This window comes from Convolutriloba macropyga, chromosome 9 (assembly GCF_964194025.1).
Source record: "Convolutriloba macropyga chromosome 9, txConMacr16.3, whole genome shotgun sequence".
In the NCBI taxonomy this organism is placed as follows: Eukaryota; Metazoa; Xenacoelomorpha; order Acoela; family Convolutidae; genus Convolutriloba; species Convolutriloba macropyga.
Window position 1 is genome coordinate 29,782,915 of NC_134476.1, and position 21,625 is coordinate 29,804,539.

Consider the following 21,625-nt stretch of genomic DNA (forward strand, 5'->3'; position numbering starts at 1 on the left):
TAGACCGTTTTAATTTGCTTGATCTCTCGAAAGCCTTCAAAGCCTTCGATAAGGATCAGTACTTGGAACTTTTTTCTAATACGATGTCCTCGATTTATCGCAGCACAATAAATTGAACATATAATTTATCTGAAAATGCAATTCAGAGTTGGTTAGAGTAGCAATTTGAACCTTTTTTGTAAAAAAACAACTCTTAGGACCCAACAATTCATCAGACACAAGATTTTTATAGCACGGGGAACGAATGCAGCAAAGGAATTGTGTGAAATATATAGTTGTAAAAAGTGATAACAAATTTGCAGAGCACATAGACTATATTCAAAAAACATGTGACCAATACAGTTCAATTTTCTCTCGAACAAGGAGGTTTATGCGAATGAACTTCTAAAAATTTTTAAAGCAATATGTTCATCCGCAACATAACTATTGAAATCTTGTTCATATTAGGGGAAATAAAAGTGGTACTTGAAACACTGCAACATCTGCAAAATTTTTTACTCAATAGTTTTTGGGCTCCCAAAAAATTTTAAAAAATTCGTAGCTGCGGAAAAAGGATTAATTTTTTGATAAATATTTGAACTACCCGTATACGACCTCGTGGAACTCTCAAAAGTTCAGAGAGAAGATCAGAAGAGAATATTCAAATCAAAACAATGACTCGTTTTTATCTAAGAGAGAAAGCGACCGATCATTCGAGATAGATCGGAGAATTAAAACAATCTTAACTTTCATAGAAAAACTACTAACCTAAAAACAAAAACTAATTTCATTTCGTTTAAGAATGCTCTACAATAGTGTTTCCAACTTCGACTTCGATATAATAGAAACTTCAAGGTGCAACGAAAATCTACTAAAGAGATGCTACACTTCTTCCTGGACAACTATTTGATTGATTCTGAGTTTTTTGGAGACTTGTTTTGTTAGAATAAGAAATACCGTTTTTTTGTTGTCCGTTCAATTGAACAAACAGAAAAAGTAACAATATTGACTTAATAAATCTACCCTATGCCAAAACTGCATTTGAATAGTTCTGAAAGGAAGGGTGCTCAGACAGGGAGAATTGTCTCCTCACTAAGAAGCTCTTCGACATTAGTTTGATGTTAATTAAGAGAACTTATTTTGTACTGAAAACAAATCCATTACTATTTACTGTGGATGGGCGAATGTGACAAGGAGCTCGGTTTAGGTGTTTGCGCGGTCAAAAATACAATAAGGTAGCAGGGAAAATGTCTATGGAGCAAAAATGTTCGAGCGATCCTCTGAGTTCGTAAAGAGGTGATTTTCCGGGCAATGGAAGGGACACACGAATACTTTTTCTCTAAAATTTTGATTTATTGGTTATTTGTTAAATATCGCGAAGAGACTTTGGTTTTCCTAACATAGTTTTTAACAACTCAAGATCGCTAAACCCAGTTGCTATAGAACTTTGTGGCGCTGGAATTTAAGTGTTTTTATTGCAATGTATTTGGTGCGCAAAGGGGAATACGCGGTACATGCTGTGTTACTCACAGACTTAAGTGACTTGTCCTTTTGGAATTAATTATTTCTGGGAGAGCAAAGGCGTCAGAATTCATAACAATCGATAGTTTTTCGGCTCAACTTCAAAATGAACAGCAGCGCTTTTCAGACATTTTATCATAATCCTCTTAGTTACTCGGTAACTACTAAATAATGTGTAAAATAGTTTCGTGCGAAAGTTTGTCGCAAAACTGTCTGTTTATGACCTTAGTGGTCTAGCTTCTGTTAGCTTTGTTATGACCATGCTTGTTGCTAATAAGACATGGAATTGCTTGAATAGCTGAAGTACACTATAGTGTGCCTTTGTCTGAATACTATTTCAGTTAAAGATAATTCAAATATTTGACATGTTTGCTCTGAAATGCTTAATTTATTATTAATATATATCGGATATTTGAACGTTGTCTTTGTTTATCCATACAACGTCACAGCTACTCGCAGAACAAGCATTATTGGAATGGTAAGCAGCTTTTGAGACATTCGTTTTGTTGGAGAGCTCAGAGGAATATATTTGACCATTTTTATTATTGATAAATGTATATAAAGGTTTGAAGATTTTTTGGAGCAGACAAGGAGGCTTTCTTTTGCATATTACACTCTTTATGTAAAGTTCTGATTTATCTCCCTTTATGAGACTCATTGTTATCAAGAGTTGCACTCACAGCCAATCTGAGCGCTATATATGGAGCATTAGAAAAAAAAGACTACGTCAACCTACTTATAGAAACGTCAGACATCATCAAGTAAAACTTGGAGAAGCCTTAGTTGCAAATTAGTCTCAATTTATTCCTTTCGTATATCATGATTATTTGTAAAATTTCTAGTCTTTTTTACTTTGTCGAGCGATTGTCTGATAATTGACCTATGACTTACGATATTATGAAAAATCTACAGTATATGAACCGACAAATAGACTTCAGCATATAAGTTTGTTCTATGTACAGAAAATTTTATCAATGTCTGGATCTTTCGATCAAAGTTGATATTTTGCCTGAAGAAAGTTGAGATCATTTATGTCTTAACTTATTCGTGAGTAATACTTATACCTATAATTATACTTATAAATGAATTATCCTTAATTTTTTTTTACAAATAATACTAAATGATTTTGATGATATGAATTAACTTGTAAATGTTTAATATTTGATTATATTCGTGAAGTTACATGTTTGACATGTATGAAGTTACATGTATAAGATTTTTAATAATTTCCACAGTCAATAAGTAATTTTTCTAACAAAATTTGATATTTCAAATCCATAAGCGATATCTTCGTCAAAAATATTCAGAAGTAGTTCCTATGCTAGATTTATAATTTGATTTAAAATGCAAATCAACATAAATATTGCTGTTGTAGCCGTCGCACAGAGCTGCAATTCGCAGATAATTTTGGCGGGATACAGGCGCTTATTGTCGTTTTAACTGGTACCCTAGTTGCATTTGTATCATAATAATAATACATATATTAATAGTATGTGACTGGTTATCCACAACTTGCTTGCAGTGCGGCCACCCTTCTGCATTTACGTCATGGTGAATGACATGTGGTCCCCGGGTTAGGGAAAGTAGGAGGGACATCGTCAACATCGGGGAAAGGGGGCAAGGAAGGTGGATTGTTCTGTAAAGTGTGGTCGTGTAGAACATGGTTTAAGTCCAGCCATCTGGCTATTTCTACTGGTATTTCCGACAGGTCAATCACTTTCAGGGTCGTGGTGTTCTTACTGCAGCTGAAAATGTGGTTGACGTCATATTGTGCTACATCACATTTGGGACAGCATTTGTCAACATTGTCACAGATCCTACTCAACATTGTCACAGATCCTACTCAAGATTGTCTCAAATCCTACTCAAGAGTTTAGCACAGTAGAGTAGCAGTTTAGGGACAGTATCCAATTCTCAGTTGTGCTAATCGGAAACGTGCAATTCGAGGCGGCGTTTGCTCTTGTTGTGCTATCTTTGGTGAAGGTGTACCTAGTTGCTTGCTGTCTTTATTGAACTGAGTATGGACCCTGTGTCGATGGATACTTTAGAGCTCATTTTTGTATTCCTTGCGATTTGATTCCTCTTTATTTTTTGTGTGTTGTTTCGCGCGGTCCCTTCAAGTATCATTTAGTGTTGGTCTCATGGGGGCGAAAGCGATTGAATAGGTTGTTTTTTGATCAGGACGATGGCTCTGATAACTGCTGACTAGAAATTGCTCTGCTAATATTTTTGTGTGAGCTTTGACAGGCAGCATTTCACACTCATCTTTTAAGTCATTGATGTCGGACGTTTCTAGACAGCCAGTAATTGTGCGAAGAGCAGTTTTTTATTGCGTTTGCAGGTGGTTTCTGTTTGTATTACTGATTGTGGAAGCCCAATTTGGAGCACCGTAGTTCAGGACGCTTCGACCGAGTGGCTACCAGCAATCTTTTTGGGTATGTTAGTGCGCTTTTGGAATTTCTCTTTGTTGCTTCTTAGTTGTTTTCCAAAATTGAGCATACTATCAAAGGTAACACCTAGTACCTTGACTTTGGACTTCACTGGTATTGGTGATTTGTTGATAGTAAGGTGTTGGTCAAACTTGGCCTCCTTGCTGCATGTTGTGAACACAGTTGCACCTGTTTTTTCAGCTGATAACTTAAGCTTTTTTTACTCTAGCCAGTCGTGTAAAGTACTTAGGCATGGAGTTATCATGTCACGTAATTTTCAACCTGTGGGTCATATATAAGGTGATCTCATGAGCGTAAGATGTGATATTTATATTATTGCGGGGGTAATTCTGATTGTACGCGGTTTTCTTAGAAACCTTTTCCAAATGCTTTTTCTTACAACTTGCGGGTCAACGATGATCCATTAGGTCCTCGCCACAAAGTACACGACAAAGAGTTTAATTTATGTTGATTTTGATTTTGAAAGAAAATCAACATGAATCAATCTCTTTTTCGTTTACTTGGTAACGAAGTTTTAGTCGATCATCGTTGACCCGCAAGGTGTAAAAAAGGCGCTTGGAAAAGGTTCCTAAGAAAACCGCGTACATTCAGAATTCATTCTCCGAAATTAAATATTTTTGTTTATGTTGTCTTGAAAGAAGAAGTTTCGAGCATATCAAGTGAGTTTTCACAATGAGTTTATATTGTTTTCTTTGTTTCTAATGGCATGTTTTAATTTATAATTGGGAAAGGAAACTAGCAAAATCCATCAGACCATTCAAAAATTACAGTGATTTGGTGAAATTTGTTTTCTAGCAATTAAATAAACGATTAAGCACTTTTTTTCGACGACTGAGCTGCAAGATTTTTCTTCGTGTTTGTAGTCAGAAAAATAGTTCATTGCATCTTTTGCAAAGATCTTTTCCGAATTGAAGACAAAAATTTGAAGCGTATGTTTGAGATATCAGAACTTTGTCTTGTAGTGATAAAGTGCAAATGCTTGTAACCAAACTTTCAGATTTCTGCGGTATTTGTACCGTAATATTTTGGTATTTCTGAAAGCAACTTAGGATTAAAAGTATTTAAAAAATCCTTCAATCAGACAATCGGTCCATTTTGTACTCCGTCTTCACCGTATCACAAAGAGGGAATTTTGTGGATTAGTTGCTATCTGTACTATTTAAGCTACCAAATGGGGAACTTAAGTTCTTTAGAAGTTATCCAATAAGATATAACAAGGAGAGGTTGACTGAAATGACAGAAGTTGTTGTACTTCGGTATTTCAATTTGGCTCCTCTTTAAATGTGTTTGGAAACTTATTTGTTAAATCTGAGAAATGGGGTGCCTTTTGATCTCAGAAGCTTCCTTCTTGCTGCTTCAATCAGAATTAGCAGAAAATGGTATAAGCAACATTTGTTGTTGAAGTTGAACTTAAATGTCTTAATCAGTAAATGCTTTTGCTTTCAAAAACATCTCATTTGAGTGTACTGTTTCGACTGATAATTTTGTGAGCTCGTTCTTTGTCTTGTTTTTACTTTTTTGTTTTCTCTCTAATTTTCATGCTTCAAGGTTTTTTAAGCGTATTTAACAATTTACGCTTTTGGAACCCGAGAAGACTTCGATTGCGTTGCATCAGAAGCAATCTAATTTAGCTCTTTTGGTTCAGACTTTTTGATTATGTGATTTAAACGAAAGAACAAGCGTTCAATTGATTTGATTTCCCCAAATAGATTTTAGATCATAAATTATCACTCAAAATTTCAGAATCCCCGGGTTATTTTTGCACTCTTTTGAAGCCATTGAATTGGGTAGAAATGGCTGGCAGTTGAGAATGTAAGATTTTCCAAGTGGTGATTTTCCACAAAGCAAGGAGTTGAATAAATCTAGAATTAACTAAGCGATTTGGGGATTGAGATTGGAATTGTGTTTACTCAAATGTATCCAAACTAACAAAAAAGCTGTCATTTCTAACTGGACTAGATCATAGTCTTAGTTGATATCTCTCGGGCGATTTTTAGAAGCGTTTGCTTTTGTTCAGCTAGCCAATAAACCATTAATTTCTTTTCCACTCACACACACACACGCATGCTTTGTTTTTTTTTTGTTGTACATTATATTCATGCTATTGTTGAATTAAAAAATACTTATTTTCCCCCGGCTGTGTCCTAATACATGTGAAAATGTGAGTGTGCGTATATATTATATACAAGCATATCACTTAAATACCCCCCCCCCCCCCCCCCCCGTTTTAACAACTATTTATTCCCATTGTATCTGGCGTTGCTTTTGTTCCTTTTGCATTTATTTAAGTGTTTATCAACAAAATGTTCACTTTAGAATACTCATACACATAGACAAGCTTGAACCTCACTATACTCCTTGTTTTTATGTAATAAAATAAAATTATTCTAGAACTGTTTGTCGGTTAGTTTGTGAGTTTATTTGACTTGAAATGAAACGTTGCCTTCATTTGAGTGGTGCACGCTTGTCAAATTCACAGTTTGTGACCAAGGAGTGTTGGTGGTTTAGTGGCTAGTTATAAATGATAATAATAGCTACAGTTATTATAACTAGTTATAATAACTAAATTATCATTTCACAAGGAGTATTTCAAATTTTGTCCTGCTTTCCAAGGGACATTTTGATATTATACGTTAACATAACTACAACAAAGTACTTCGTAATTCTCCTTGTTGTGCATAGGTTCACAAAAGGGCTGAAAAGTTGCCCATAAAATTAGTATTCAAGTCTTTCATTTTTAGAAGCTGGGCTGAAATAGACGCTTCGCTTCTTCCATTGTTTTTTTTTCTTCTCAGGAATAAAGAATATTTTACTAAAAATACTGCTATTATTCAACTTATATATTCACTTTTACCTTATAGCGATCATTTCCTTGGCTTTGAATCGAAGGCTTGAAAGGTTTTAAGAAGTAACCTTGGTTATTTCACTCGCTATGTTTACTTCACAGAAGAAATTGTGTTCGTGAATGAAGAAAAGGAATGGCACCTAATACATTGCAGGGAGGGAAAGCACAGAATGAGGGGGGATTATCTGTTTAAATTTATCTTCTCTGCTTGAATTTTTTGTTCCCGATTTTCCCCTCAATTTGTTCATACCTTTTCCATACATAGCGCTCACTTTTTCACATTTCACGCGGCTTTTGTACATTTCACAAATGCGTATTTGATGCTTTTTAGCTGGTTGAAATTGTCTTTCTTATTCCGCGAAATGTATATAGTCAATGTATTTTCAATATATACCTGGGTTAATATTGGTACCATTTGCATAAGAGGAGGTTATTACTTCTAACCAATCAATACCAGCGTTACTTAACCAGCACTAACTAGCTCTTAATTGCTCTAGTTAATGGTTTTTGTTACATTTTTGTAATCCGATCGATTTCTTTTTGAAAAGCTAATCACCATTTTTGATCAAGTTGAGCAGCAGAGCTCAGCATTAAGTTTTTCGTTAAGTTACAATTTTTTGCTGAGTCACTTAACTTTTTTTTTAGAAGACAAGCTCTATTAAGTTTAACTGTGCTCTAAAAGTGAGACAAGTTTGAAAAGCGTATAAAACATTGAATTTGACTACCATTTAGAGTGCCTTCTACCAACGCGTAAGAAGTCATAGAGCCATTTGGAAAACAAATTTGTTCACCCCGCTTCGTTGTTTACTTGGTTGCTTTTATAAGCTACCATCGTCATCGTATTTAACTCTAACATTAACCGTGTTCTTTTCATTTTATAGAGGTCACATTAGTTCCCGAAATTTGTTTGCTTGGCTGCGCCTTTTCGAACGCAGAAGTTGTTTACAAAATTAATTCCAATTTACGAATTAAAGCGTGTCACGAAAAGTCAGCTGCTTGACTTGTAAACGGAGCTCGACTTTTAAAATTAATTGAAAGGGGCGTGAATTAATTACAAGGACAACTGTTGTCTTTCAGTTGTTATTGTTGTCTTATTTTTATTTAATCAAGTTAGTGGTTTTAATATTTTCTTTATATGACTAAAGTTATTGGTTCAGAAAAGCAGAGGATTTGAATGACTTTTCTTGGAATTGTTGATGGTATCGTATGATCAAAATTGAACCAAGTTTCAATTTAGTGCAAACCTAGAAGATCTTTAATATTCCCTGTCTACCTGCTATAAACTGGCCTTTACAGCACGTTTGTTTACGATCCAATTTAACAAAGCAACAAGCCCGGAGAAACTTATAAAAATAGGGTAACGATCAGGCGACTATAAAAGGAAACTTTTGCTCAACACCCGAAACGACCCAAATTGTGAATAAGATCACGCGTTTAGAAGTCGACCTGATAATCGACCGACTGCTTTGAAGGAATCGTTGTGAAATCCTTAGATAGTACTCATTTGACGACTAATCTTAATTTTACTCAGTAGTTTTCCTGGAGCGGAATTTTAATTAGTATCTCGAGTGGGTTTGATTTAATTTATTCGTTTCCTAACTGGTACTTGTTAAATATTGTGGGTTATCGGTAGTGGTGTTGTGGTGGCTATAATGACAATGAGCGAAGGAGCATCATCGATTGAGAGTGGCAATGTGTCTGGTGGTGGAAGTGGTGTGGAAACGAGGATGGTGACCTTTGGTGCATTCTGTATCCTTCTCCAGTTCTGCCTCATTCCATTCTGCGTCAGAAAAGTGAGTTCACATGATTTTTGCAACCATATCCTGTCGAAACTATTTCATTTACATTTTATGGAACTTTAATAGTTGTCAATTTTTCCTCCAACTAAATGCAATAATAAAGCGTGGCTGTGCCACTCAAAAAAATTTTATTATGACTTGTCATCTTTTTCTGACAAAAACGAAATGAGTTTCAGAACAACGGTTATAAATTGACTCAAATTCAAGCTTTTACTGTTAATGGATGTCTAAATTAAAAATTTAGCTCACAGTGGCTGAATTCTTGTCAAATTATTCATTTTGCCAAATAATGATAATTTTTATAAACTTTTGATGAAATCTCATTAAAATAATTAGGAATCTTTTTCTGGCCATTAAAAGTTACGTCATTGAAACGTGTACGCAAAGCTGTATTTTCACAAAAATATAAACTTTCATAACTGCTTTGAAATTAAAAAAAATTGAAATTAAATTTTGAAATTAAAAAACCCAGACAATCTATGTTTAATAAGACCAATGATACCGGTAATTTCTATACCGGTAACATCTAACTTCTAGTATTCACCATCCGCAAGTTTTAAATAAACGGGTGAATAATGTTTTTATTGGTTTCTACGTCCCAATGTGTGCCAATTAAACTTATTTTGCTCACTTTTTGTATGTTGCAGTCATGTGGTTACATTTTGAGTTTTACGTCAATTTTGTCTTTAGGGATCTTTGCCGGCAACTATTACTGTTTCTATAGCTCCGCCCTTCTTTGGGAACTTCAAAAACTTCTTCACTGCTCTCTGTTTTTGTATTTGCTTTTTAATAGCCGCCCTCATCTTCTCAGCCGGCTATTATAGCGCTCCTATTTTTTTTAAACTTCGTCGAATAAAAAAATGTTTCGCTTTACCTCATTTTGCCGCTTTTTCAACATTTTGCGTGATATCTTTTTGACTTCTCTATGCTAGTTTCTCTCTTCTCTCATTCTGCTAAAAGTGATTTTGAGCATCAGTTGCTCAGCAAAGCAATTCAAAATGAACCGAGTCAGTATAAAAAGTTGAAGTCAGAAGTAGAAACGGGATAAACCCATAAAGCCCAATTTTTAGATGCCCGTTCTTTGAACGTCGTTCCTATAAGTCTTAGTAACCATCTCTAATGCTTATTGGTATTGATAGTAGCCCCTGTAGCCTCTCTCTAAGAAACAGAAGTACGTTATGTTGAACTACGAAATGCCATCAAAATAAATCGGACTTAAAAAATGTTTTTGTACAAAAATCTTTTTTTAATATCTTCTATTCTTTCAATCCCAATCATGCTTATTGGAATCAACGGCGGCTAATTTCCGGCAATCTGCCGGGTATGTTTCTACTTTGCGAAATGGCTGCAATAGCAACAGCTGAATGGAGCTGTTATTGGTCTTCTTTTCAATTTCAAATTGGTCGTCAAGATTGTGTTTAGAACTATATGACGTTGCTCCCACTTCAAAATAATCATTCTTTCATGCAATTTTTTTTACTGAATTGAGTGCCTGGCGTACGTCATGTTTCCCACTTAATAGAGTGAATTTTTTGTTCATTTGCTTGAATGTTTTTGGTCACACGCGACTTACTTCAATCACAAAATCACTTTTCTTTCCATTCAATTTTGCTTACTTTAATTGTAGGGCTTTTGGTTTACTAAAGATATATCAACCTAATTCATTAGGTTATTAGAGGTCAGCTTTACAGAACACAGTTCTAAATCAATTAAAAAACATTGGAAGGAGTAGAAAACCGATTTTCCGATTTTTTCACTTCTCGTGAAAAAAGTCGCCTTCAACTTCTTAGCAGGATATTATTTTCGCTCTTTTTTGTCGGATAAATCTTTGTTTTGCAGCCTCATTATGCCGCTTTTTCAACGTCTTAAGTGAAATCTTTCTGACTTCTCTACGCTAGTTTTGTTCGCTCATTTTTAAACGGCAGTTGCGCAGCATAGCAATCTAAAATGAACAGAATCAGTGTCAAAACACGTAAACAGAATTAAAATTGGGATAAACCCATAAAGACCAATTTTAGATGTCTGCTGCTTGAAGTTTGTTTCTAGAAGTCTTAGTTACCATCTCGAATGCTTATTGGTGTTGATACTAGCCCCTGTATCAATATATTTTGCACATTAAAGAAGTTTTCTTACATCAATCAGTTTCCATTTTTCTCTTCTTTCAATCCCAATAGGAGTTATGGGAATCAATGGCGGCTATTTTCCGTTAATCTACCGTGAATATTTTGTGGTATTTTCAGGCTAAAGGTCTACAAATCTATTGCAGCTATTTTCTGGTTTCCTGCCAATATACCAGCTATGTTTACATTTCATTCAATTTAGAACTCAGGGGGAGGGGGCGTTTTGCATTTTCAAGGTGGATTTTTATTTTTTGGCATAATTTTTTTCAAAGAGTTTTTGAATTTGAATATGAAAAGTCACTTGCACAAATTTTGCGTTCTTTGCAAAGAATTCATTGATTTCGCTGAAATTTTATTTATGTTTTTCCTGTTTTTCTTGACTTTTTTATAGGTGCTTTAAAAATTTGTGCATATGATCAAATGTTGCAGTTGTTTGAAGACCACAACACAAAGAGCAGCTAATGATTCATATTACTTAAAAAGCATTTGTTTTCTCAAAATTTTCCTACTGGTGTAGTAATTCTTGGTGTTGTCAATTAGTCTCATTAAAAATACAAACCTCATTGATTTTCTAATTAGAGATAATTGATTCCCTTTATTGGTTTCAGTTCAAATCGAAGGTTTATAACAACAAGTACACAGCGTTTTTGTTGAAAATTTGGCCGTTTTTGTGGTTATTGTCGGAGGTTGTATCTATCAAAAACTGTCAATGAAAGTTCCCGCTGGCGTTGTAATTAAACCGAAATAAATTGAAATCGAGTGATGATCTTGATGTTTTCGCGACCATTAGTTTTCAGAAAATATCGTTCTGTTCGTGTCTGCTTCTTTTTTTACCGTCTTGTTGTTTTGTCCCTGAAATGACAGTTCTCACTACCTTTCTGATTAGGCGAAACGTTTTAGTTTAGTGGCTCGTTTCAGTGATTTTATGTCTCTGATGTTTGAAGACATTCTCCAACAGAATTTCGGATTTTGACGAATTTCCCATATGTTTTCCTTTTACTTTTCGCTAATTGGTTTTCTACAGCCTTAGCATAAACTGGCCGCTATCAACATCACACCCCTGTCTGCTGTTTGCTGTCATTTTATCCGACGATCTTTGGTCATGAAGTGCGGAAAAATTATATGAACGCAAAGTTCTTTGAGACAAAATGACAATTTCTTAATTTTTTCAACAAATATCAGGCTAACTCGATATAATAGTTCAATTATTTGATGTTTTGATCAAACAAAATTATGTAACATTGTAATACATTTTTTGTTATGCTTTGTCATAGCAGATGCTGCGAATAATAAAATGCATCTGATTTAAAGTTTTCAGAAGAGTTTTATGAGTAAGTATGAATGTTGATGAATATTTTAGTGTCTGGGTCAGTTGAGGCCTAACAAGATGTTCGATATCACAGAGTGTACAATGTCACTCATCATGTCCTCTCTAGTATCCCTCTGTTCATGCTTGTCTCTACACAGACAGGAGACAACACACAACAGTGGATGGTTCCAGTCTGGCTGTGAGATTCTACTCTGCTACCTAGTGGCACACATGATGTTCTGCATCTGGCACGAGGGATTGTCCTCCAAGATCAGAGTCTGGATCGCTCATCACTGTGTGTCTATCATTGCTATTAGGTACTACATCCTGCTACGTCTTACTGTCAATTTTGTTGTTCAATCTTCGCGTGTAAAATCTGAAAATTTTTCTGTTTTTATACAATCTTCATTTACTTCTGGAAAACTTGAATGCATTGAAAATAAGCAAAATTTTTAAACGCTTTGAAAACAAGTGGTCATTGAAATGTCATTGTTTTTTTTTTGATTTCTTAAGGGGTAACAGTCATTCGGTACACGAATATGAAATTCCATGCCGTCTTATTAACGTTGTAAATCTGGGCACATTTTTTAAATCACTCTCATACGATTTTTCAGGCAATTATTGTAGTCTGTCTTTCTTAAGCAAAATTTTTGTCTGAAAATTTTGACCTTTCGAGTGACTTCTATCGTCCTTGACCTCCTGCTCTTTTTTTATTGTAATTGCGCTCTCATTGACAGATTTTAGCAGCTCATCTGAAGTCGCGGCAGTTTCCTACTAGAAGTCACATGTAAATGGCGACGACAGTGATTTCCTTTTTTCACTTTAAATCTTTATACAGTGGCCTATATGTGCTCGAATAACATTTGGAGCCCCCTTTTAAACATAATGACCCGATATTACCCCGGGCTGAAGCAGGATAAAGTATAATCGAACGCATGTGTCAGTCCTTCAAAACAAAAATAATTCGTCCGACATTAGTTGGTTAGAATCTTGCATCTTGGCATCATCATTTGTGTTTGATGTTTTTTGCGAATGAAACTGTTAGCGAATTTTTTAAACTAATATTGACCGCAGAAATGGTAATCCCAATATGCAAGGTTCATAAGATTTTCGATTCATGCCACTTTGATGTCCCAATATCATCAAAAGAATACAGTGACTGCGTCCGAAACAACTATAGACTGTATGGTCACGACAAGAACAGTTACTTTGAAGTAGTCATGATAAGCAAAACATAAAAATGCATTTAGCAAAACATCTGATACATGTAATTTTCTGATTAAGAAATTAAAGTGTCATTTTGTCTGTTGATTGTAGTCTTCATAAGCTATAGAGATGAATGTACAAACGTCTGAAAGAGAACATAACCATGTGGCTGCATGAGAGCCAACGATTCACATTAAAGAGCTCAAAGAGTTTAGATACGTTGTCACTGATAGCCTATAACCCAGGCCTAAAAATATTTGAGAGAACTCATTGGCAATTTTCAGAGAAAAAATATCAGCGAACTCGTAGCCTAGCACGCGATGAAACCATAGACCTGTGAATATAGACAATTGACGGCTTGTCCTCAACGAGTTTTCAACATATTTTGCTTTCTACTCTTTGCTAGAGCAGTAGTATTGATATTGAGACGTTTCATGGCTCTCTGTATGAACAGAAGAAGAGTATATGTTTTATTGTCATGTTTGGGCGAAAGATTTTGATAAATTGCTTTCCATTGACTTTGCCGCCCTAAGAATGCATGTTTTAATTTTCATAACTAATTGTGATTGTTTTTAATTGAACTCATTACAAGGACATTATTATGTTGGTTTAATCTTTCTCACACAATGTTTGTGGCAATCGTTTTAGTCATGCTGGTCTTTCTAAGGCTTGAGGACGAGTGTTAGTTCTCTACAGGTCATTTTAGCTGAAGTATGTTTATTCACGACTTGAAATCTTTGATTTCGAATTTTGACTTGTTTTTGGACGATAAGCTTAACAGATCGTTTGATTAATAGCAGCGTCAGCAATTCCAGGCGTCTATTATTGCGCTCCTAGTTTTTTTTTTACAATTCAAAGAATTTGAATTGTATTGGGGCGCTGTCTTTTTTTAAGATCTGTTCACACATTTTCATGATTTTTGAAGTCAAATTGGAGTAGTGATTTTGGTCACGCCGAAACAGGAAGTGGAGCGAAAAAGGCGAGTGGAAAATTTTTCGCTCTAATTTTAAAGTAGATTGAGAAAATGGTGTTTGAACAAAAATTCGCTTTCTCGCTTGTGTTTTTTAATCACTTGCGGCAATTTTACTTTAATTTTTGGGTCGGATTTTTTTCTAAGTGGTTTTCCCTATCCATTCATAGTTCATTCTAGACCTAGTTTTTTTGTTTGAAATAAATTACATTTCTCGTTAGTGGTATTTTGTTCACATGCGGCATTTTGTCAATGATTTTCTGTTGTTTTTATTTTTTTAATCTGATTTATTTTAGGAATGGTTTTCCCAATTCACTCATATTCCGTTCTAGGTCTGATTTTTTGTTTCCTCAATGAAAATTCTTTGAATTTTATTTCAGGACTTGTCCTGCTATGATTTTTTACTTCGTCTAACAGATTTTTGTTCGGTCTTAACCTGACTTCTTGGAATTGACTTTTTCGATAACTTCAGTGACTTCTACTGCTTTGCAGTTATAATTTGTGTTCGTGACATCATTTCTGCTATTAGGTCAATTGCGTGACTTACCTCACTCAAAAAAATGTCTTCTGAACTCACTTATGGAAATTTAAATTTTATGAACATTTACTAATTAAAGGTCAATAGTGTGCATCTAAGTAGTGCCAAACTTATATGCCCTAAATCCTGAGTAATAGTCTTGAGTTTTAGTATCGAATATTAATTTTGAAAACGCTCCATTAGGGCTGTTTCCTTGTAGAGCAAATGTGTCTAATAAAAATGACAGTCCGAATCTAACCCAAAAAGTCTAGTGGTCTATTAAAAAGCTGGTGGTCGATCTGTCAATCTTATTTCTTTAGTTGTGTCAATTCATGGTAGGCCGCAAACGTCTATTGGGGCTTTTTTCTGGCAATCTGCCGGCTATGTTTTAGTTTTGATACCGTACGAATCCACTTCACATTCATCTGCTCCTCTTTTGGGAAGTTGGGGGCGTTTTCCTTTTTCCCACTTTTTTTGCCCCACCTTCCTATTGTCTTGCGCCTACACTCCCTCTCATCCTGTAGTATGCTTAAGCTAGCTACTACAAAAGCAATTCCAGTGCCAGTCGTTTGAGAGAAAGCCGTCCAATGTTAGTCTGTTATGTTTCTTTGTTGTGTCTGCTTTGGGAAATAAAGCCCTTTTATTGTTTTCAACTTCGCCAATCTAGTCTTTTCTCTGCAGCTCAAACATGTATATCTGATTTTTCCATAAACATGTTCCATAAAATGCTTTTCATTGATTTCGTGACCGTAAGAGTACATATCAATTTTCATTAACAAGTGTTTATTAAACTCATAAGCGATTCCCTTATTAATTGCTCTCGAACGAGCTCCCACTAGTCGTTAGTTGGTTATGTGAATGTTTGCTTTCAGTATTCTGCTTCGGCGTCCAATAGACAACCTGCAAGTGTTGAACCTGGGAAGTATCTTCATGGAACTGTCGAACCCATTCACAAATGCAGTGTTCCTCCTACAACACATTGGATACTCTCTCGACAACTCAATCCTATTTGTGGTACTCTGTGCTTCTTGGATTGCCAGTTTCATGTGAGTCAACAATATTTTTCCACAAATTATGAAAAGAAATTTTGAAATGTTTGTCTAGTCTAATTAGAAGAGCGCCCATTGCATATTATGTATGCAATTTTGAAAATCTGCTTGTGTCACTCAAGACACTTCGCACCGGATGTCGAAAACAGTTCACGTTTGATGCAGAGGAAGAAGTACAATAAGATACCACGATATGATTTTTCCTCGTTAGAAATTAAACGACTCGATACCAAGTGAATGATGCCTTTTTTCGGTCTTGTGCTTGATTTATAATTAATCTTATTATACTATATCCAAGAACAATAACAAATAATTCTACAAGAACAAGTTATCTGGAAACTGTGGTCCGGGAAAGATTTCGCGAAGAACAATAATTTGGAGCACGTCAAAGAAAGTTGGGTGATAGGCTTCACATGATTCATGTCTTAAAAAGTGCACTTCTTTAAAGGGATCCAATTTTAATAGGTTGGAAGTTGTGAATTCTTTTGATGCGTGTGTTAATATTGATGAGGGAATGTGTGTTGCAGAGGAAGTCGTTTGATCCCTATGCCCTACATCCTGTACATCTACGTGGACTGCTACCTGATGGACAACTCAGTGGCCAAGTGCACAGACAGGACTCTCTTCACACTCCCACTCCTACTCATGTTCCTCACCATATCCACTCTCAACCTATACTGGTCTGTCTCTACACCTTACATACATTACATATACACATCACACATACACACACACACACACCATACACGACGAACTCTGAGACATTCATGCTATGATCTTTAAAATTTTCATGTCTATGGTTGTTGGTTTTTATTATGCATGATTGAAGTGTTCATATAACTGCAAATAGCGTCTTCGGAAATCAAATGTTGCACGCGAATCATGCAAGAGAACACGTTAATAGTTTTATTTGAAGTGAAACATGGCAATACTATGTGAAATAGTATGCGCTGTATTGCACATTTTCATGCATCAAATTGAAAACAATTTTCAAAAGTTTCTCATCTGAACGAGAAATATGCGCATCTAGAAAGTCCCGCGCGCCCCATGAAACAGAATTTATGGACAACTGTTTAAGAATTGCTGGGTTTATGTACAATTTTCGGGGCCTCACAACGATGTAGGGGTGGGGGGCAGCACTTGGTAGCTGGCCAATTCAAAGAAACAGGGTCCTTGCTGAAGAGATTTTTTATGTCCTGTTTCCTCTTTTCCTCATTTTTTGAACTAATGGTTAGACATTCCACGGTTTTCGCTTTCCTTCTTGAATCGGAGTCTCTTAAATGTAACCATTTTTTATTATAGTTGTTACAAAAATTTCCACTTATTCTTTCTCGGGTATTTTGCCAATTCACTTTTCTTAGTCTAGAGTTTCATGTCTTGACATATTCCGAATATGCTAGTTTTTGTAAATGTGTCACACATAATTGCTCGAACTGTTTTCTGCCCAATGAAGCACAGCTCGAGGGGGTAATTTTTTAAATCGCAAGATGAAGCTGTAAGTTGCCGATTCCTCGGATATGACTATCCTTATGTGACAGGTTCTCACAGATGGTCAGCGGTGCAGTATCATTCCTGTTCGAGTCCAAGTCGGAAGATGGTGATGGCAAAAAGAGCCGGAGTCCCCTGGACCAGTACAAAACAGACTAGCCAGACCAGACACTCAATCCTTAAATAGCGCCCTCCCTTAACAGTGCAAAAACAATCACAGTATCACAACATAACAGCATTTATTACTCTTATCGTGTGTGGAAATACAGTCACCAACAATTTGGCAATTGCAACTGTGGGATTGTCGAAGTCGGAGGAATTGATGTCTCAATCATAATCTTCAGGTGCAGTTTTTATAAACAGATAACCAAGTGCAGTCAAGATCATCACACTTTAACCAAGTCACACTCAAATCTTTACGCGAAGAACAGTTAGACATGCCCAAAAGCGCCCGGGCAAATTAAAATCGGTGGTCCTGTTTGAGCGAAACGCAAATTTAACAATTCACTAATTCGATTTATTGATAATTGGTCAGGTCATAAGAACAAAACTTGGCGCTAGTTCTAATTTTAATTCAGTGACCTTATCGCTGAGACTCTCGCGCATTGTGTGAGTTAAAACACTACTTAGAATTGAATTGTAATCTTGAAATATATATCGACATACCAAATAAACCGATTATTGTTTAATTTGATAAATACGCGATTCAATTGAACATACAGTCGCCGCACGTCAGAATAATAAATATTGGGTAATAGAACTTCAGAGTTGGGTAGTTTGAATCTTATTTTGAGGAAAAGTATCAGAAAGTTTGCCGAGTCTGCAATTAAATTAATATGTAAATATACTTCAAATATCAAAAAGTAAATACGCTTGAAAACGAATCTTTTTGCTCTGTCACCGCTATGATTGCTCTTGTTCACGCCAGCTTGATCAAAAAGTTGTTCACCGGCCTGAGAAAACATAAATTTAGATGACGGGATAGGAATTAATGAAAAAACTAACCCAACTGAATATGTGGACCTTCATCCTCTTCGCATCTGAGGAAGTGTCCAGTTGCTACTTCACCATTTGTGCTGTTTGTTGCTACTAATGCTATTATTGTTGATGCTGTCTTAATAAATGGAGTAAGCGAAACAATCAGTATCAGTAGTCTCTCCTATTCATCATTCCTTCCTTTTTCATTTGGAGCTGCTACCAATTTTAATAATTGGCAAATTCAAATTTATTCAAATTGTTTTCAATTATGACTGTCGTTGTCCACCGATGTTGCGCTCGCCTTTTCATCTGTAGAGGTGATTTCTTATTCTGGAACGAAATTTGAAGCAATTACTTCAGAAGTATGTCTGTGCCTTTTTTTTGAAAACTTTCCCGGCAGTTTTGATTTATGCTTTAATTTTTTTCAGGCGTTAACTTTTTTCCCTTTAAATCTCTCTATTGGCCCAAATAAGCACTAATAGTATCATTTCAAACCCGTAGTGAATTTAATCGAGAGACCCAGTCATTTGAGAGCAATTCGAACAATATTAGTAGGTTATGTTATTGAGAGCCGTCATCTTCTCTGTTGGCTACTATTACTCTCCTATTTTTTTACTACGTCGAACAAAATTTGTTTCGTTTTAATTAAATTTTGCCGCTTTTTCAAAATTTTAAGCGAATTTTTTTTTACTTCGGTGGGCTAGTTTCATTATTCCATTATTATGTCCAATTGTCATTCAAACAGTATTTTGTTCAGCAAAGCAATTATAGTGGACTCAATGTCGAAAAATGGAAACCAGAAATTGAATAGTTAGAATATCTCTGTTCTTTCTTGGTGAATTTTAAGAATCATCAATATTTTTGCTACTTTTCAAAAGATGAGGAAGCGTCCAAGGTTCCTTATTAATTGCTCTCAAACGAAGTTTGTAGCAATTATATTAGTCCTGTCGGTCTTTTTTTATGCGATTTTTCGCTTGACCGATTTTTCGTCTGACGCTTTTGACTTTTCGTCCTCAAAAACGGGATAAACGCATTAAGTGCTCTTAGAGCCTTTCAGCTCTGTCTCAGCTCAAACTGTTTTGGAGACTTATACTTATGGTGTGAAGGGCGGTTCTTAGAGGTTGAAGACACCACCACTGGTGAACCCCCCTATTGCCCCCCCCCCCCCCCCCCCTCCCCCTCCCCCTCCGTGGCTAGACTGACGAACAACCGCTTGCTAAAAACGCAAGCGGTTGCAATTTTTTGCAATTTTTTTTCAAGTTTTTTGAAAATTTTTGACTTTTTTAATTTTTATGAGTACTAGGTGTCGAAGAACCTCCTCTAGGGTTTGATAATAGGGTACTGCATTGTTTCTAGTGGTAATGGAATGGTTTCAACATTTTAACATCACAAATTTTAGCAATTTTTTGACAAAACGTGCATTTTTCAAATTTTTGACGCTTTTTATCCTTATTCAGGTCTTTCCAGACCCAGGGGCCAGGAAACATCCTAAGGGGTGGATAATAAGTTACTGACATGAAATAGTTTTTCAACTTTTTAATGTCACAATTTTTAGCAATTTTTTTATGAAACTTGCTTTTTTTCAAGTTTTTTTTGAAATTTTTCTGCAGTTATTTAGATTTTTTCAGCGTCAAGAGCCAAGTAACCTCCTCTAGGGTTCGAAAATCGGTTTGAATAATTTTTAGATTAAATGGAATGTCTTGCAAGATTTTAACATTACGAATTTTAGAATATTTTTCATATTTTTAGCCATTTTTTTTCCAATTTTTTGACATTTATACTCATCATTCAGATTTTTTGAACCTCAAAGGCCAAAAAGCCTCCGTTAGGGTTTGATAATAAATTTCTGGAAAGATGTTATTGGTCATGGATTAATTTTCAACTTTTTAATATCACAAGTTATAGCAAGTTTTTTTTATAAAACTTGCAATTTTTTTTGTTATTTAAAAATTTTTGTCATTTCTTAGGTTTCTCTAGCCTCAAGGGCCTCGGAACTTCCTCTAGGGTTTGACAACATATTACTGCATAGTTTAGAGATGCAATGGAATGTTCTTCAAGATTTTGATATCACGAATTTAAACAATTTTTTAAAGTATTTGCAATTTTTCATGTTATTGATTTTTTCCGGCAACAGAGGCCCTCGAACCCCCTCCAAGGTTTGACAATAAGCTGCTGCATATTTTCTAGAGTTAATGGGATGGTGATCAACATTTTTTTTGACTCCAATTTTAATAATTTTTGGATAAAAATTAAACTTTTCAAATTTTTGGAAAATTCGTATGTTCCAAGTGTATGGATCTTTATGAGCCTGTGAAACGATTTCTGGCTTGAAACAGGGATACCTGATAATCTCTTGAGACAATGAATTGATTCTTAAGATATTAATGTCCTGCGTAATGTCATCATCTTTGCGTAATGTCATCATCACTGATCCTCAGTATTCATGAGTTATAGTTGAAATTTTTTTATTATAACTGATCTAACAGGCACTTTTTAGGAAACCATTGTTAATTGCTCTCAAAAGCAATTTGTAGCAAATTTATTAACCCTGTTTGTCTTTTATGCAATTTTTTTGGCTTGGCCGATTTTTCGCCTGACCCATTTGACTTTCGTTTTCAGAAACGGGATAAATATGTAGTGCCCTGAGGTCACTAAACCGTGGCTAGCTGTTGACGAAGCCAACCGCTCGCCGATCGTTTGAGAGCAATTCGCCTGACGTTAGTCGGTTATGTTTTGATATTTAAGACTGAGATTTTTATTCAATTTTGACAAAAAAATTGCCCAAATCTGTTTGAAAAGTTATATACGTCCCTTTAAGAAATCAAATATAAAACGCATAGGTTTTCAAGGTTACAAGATTATCATTTTCAAGGACCTGAAATGAAATGCACCTTTTCCAAATTTGTGCTTTTATATTCAATGCTAGCTGGAGCAATTTGTTTGTCATGTCAAAGTGCTGTTGATAAGAAACAAAATAACGGCTGCCAAAGTGCCCTTTTTTTCTCGCCTTTTGCAAGTTCTCGCCAAATGGCTTTCAAGTTTTTTGTGTACAAATAATCCCCAAAACCAATTTTCAGGCGACAATAAATTAACCTAATGGGAAGATATTGTGACAACACGTTTCCTGGAGCAAAGAAATGGAATATCACCGTCAGGAATCAACAAGGAAAACACAATTTTTGCAAATTTAGCAAAATCAGAAAATTAGAAGGATCATTTTTGAAAAGGGCAGCCATATAGCCACACAAGGGTATCTTAGGAATTATACCGGGCCCTAAAATGCAAATTTTGAGTTTTGCTTGAGCTTGTTTTTGCGAAGTTTTCTGAAAACTTAAATTTTGCGAAAACACTATCCTAACGTTATAGCGTGAGAATGAAGTTTTCTTGATAGATG

The 21,625-nt window shown here is 35.4% G+C and overlaps 1 protein-coding gene across 2 annotated transcripts in view; it reads left to right on the plus strand.

The window, feature by feature from the left end:
* The window catches only part of LOC142345714 (uncharacterized), a 65,097-nt gene extending 46,606 nt beyond the window's left edge, over positions 1 to 18,491 (plus strand). The window contains exons 1-6 of one of the 2 annotated variants that reach the window (XM_075397982.1): positions 1,808 to 1,978; positions 8,429 to 8,588; positions 12,075 to 12,340; positions 15,589 to 15,762; positions 16,293 to 16,445; positions 17,304 to 18,491. In XM_075397982.1, coding sequence (XP_075254097.1) covers positions 8,448 to 8,588; positions 12,075 to 12,340; positions 15,589 to 15,762; positions 16,293 to 16,445; positions 17,304 to 17,412 — 843 coding nt within the window. In that variant the 5' untranslated portion in view covers positions 1,808 to 1,978; positions 8,429 to 8,447 and the 3' untranslated portion in view covers positions 17,413 to 18,491. Of the gene's footprint in view, positions 1 to 1,807; positions 1,979 to 8,428; positions 8,589 to 12,074; positions 12,341 to 15,588; positions 15,763 to 16,292; positions 16,446 to 17,303 lie in introns of those variants that run through there. The other variant, XM_075397983.1, reaches the window with a different exon arrangement.
* The last annotated feature ends 3,134 nt before the right edge of the window (positions 18,492 to 21,625 follow it).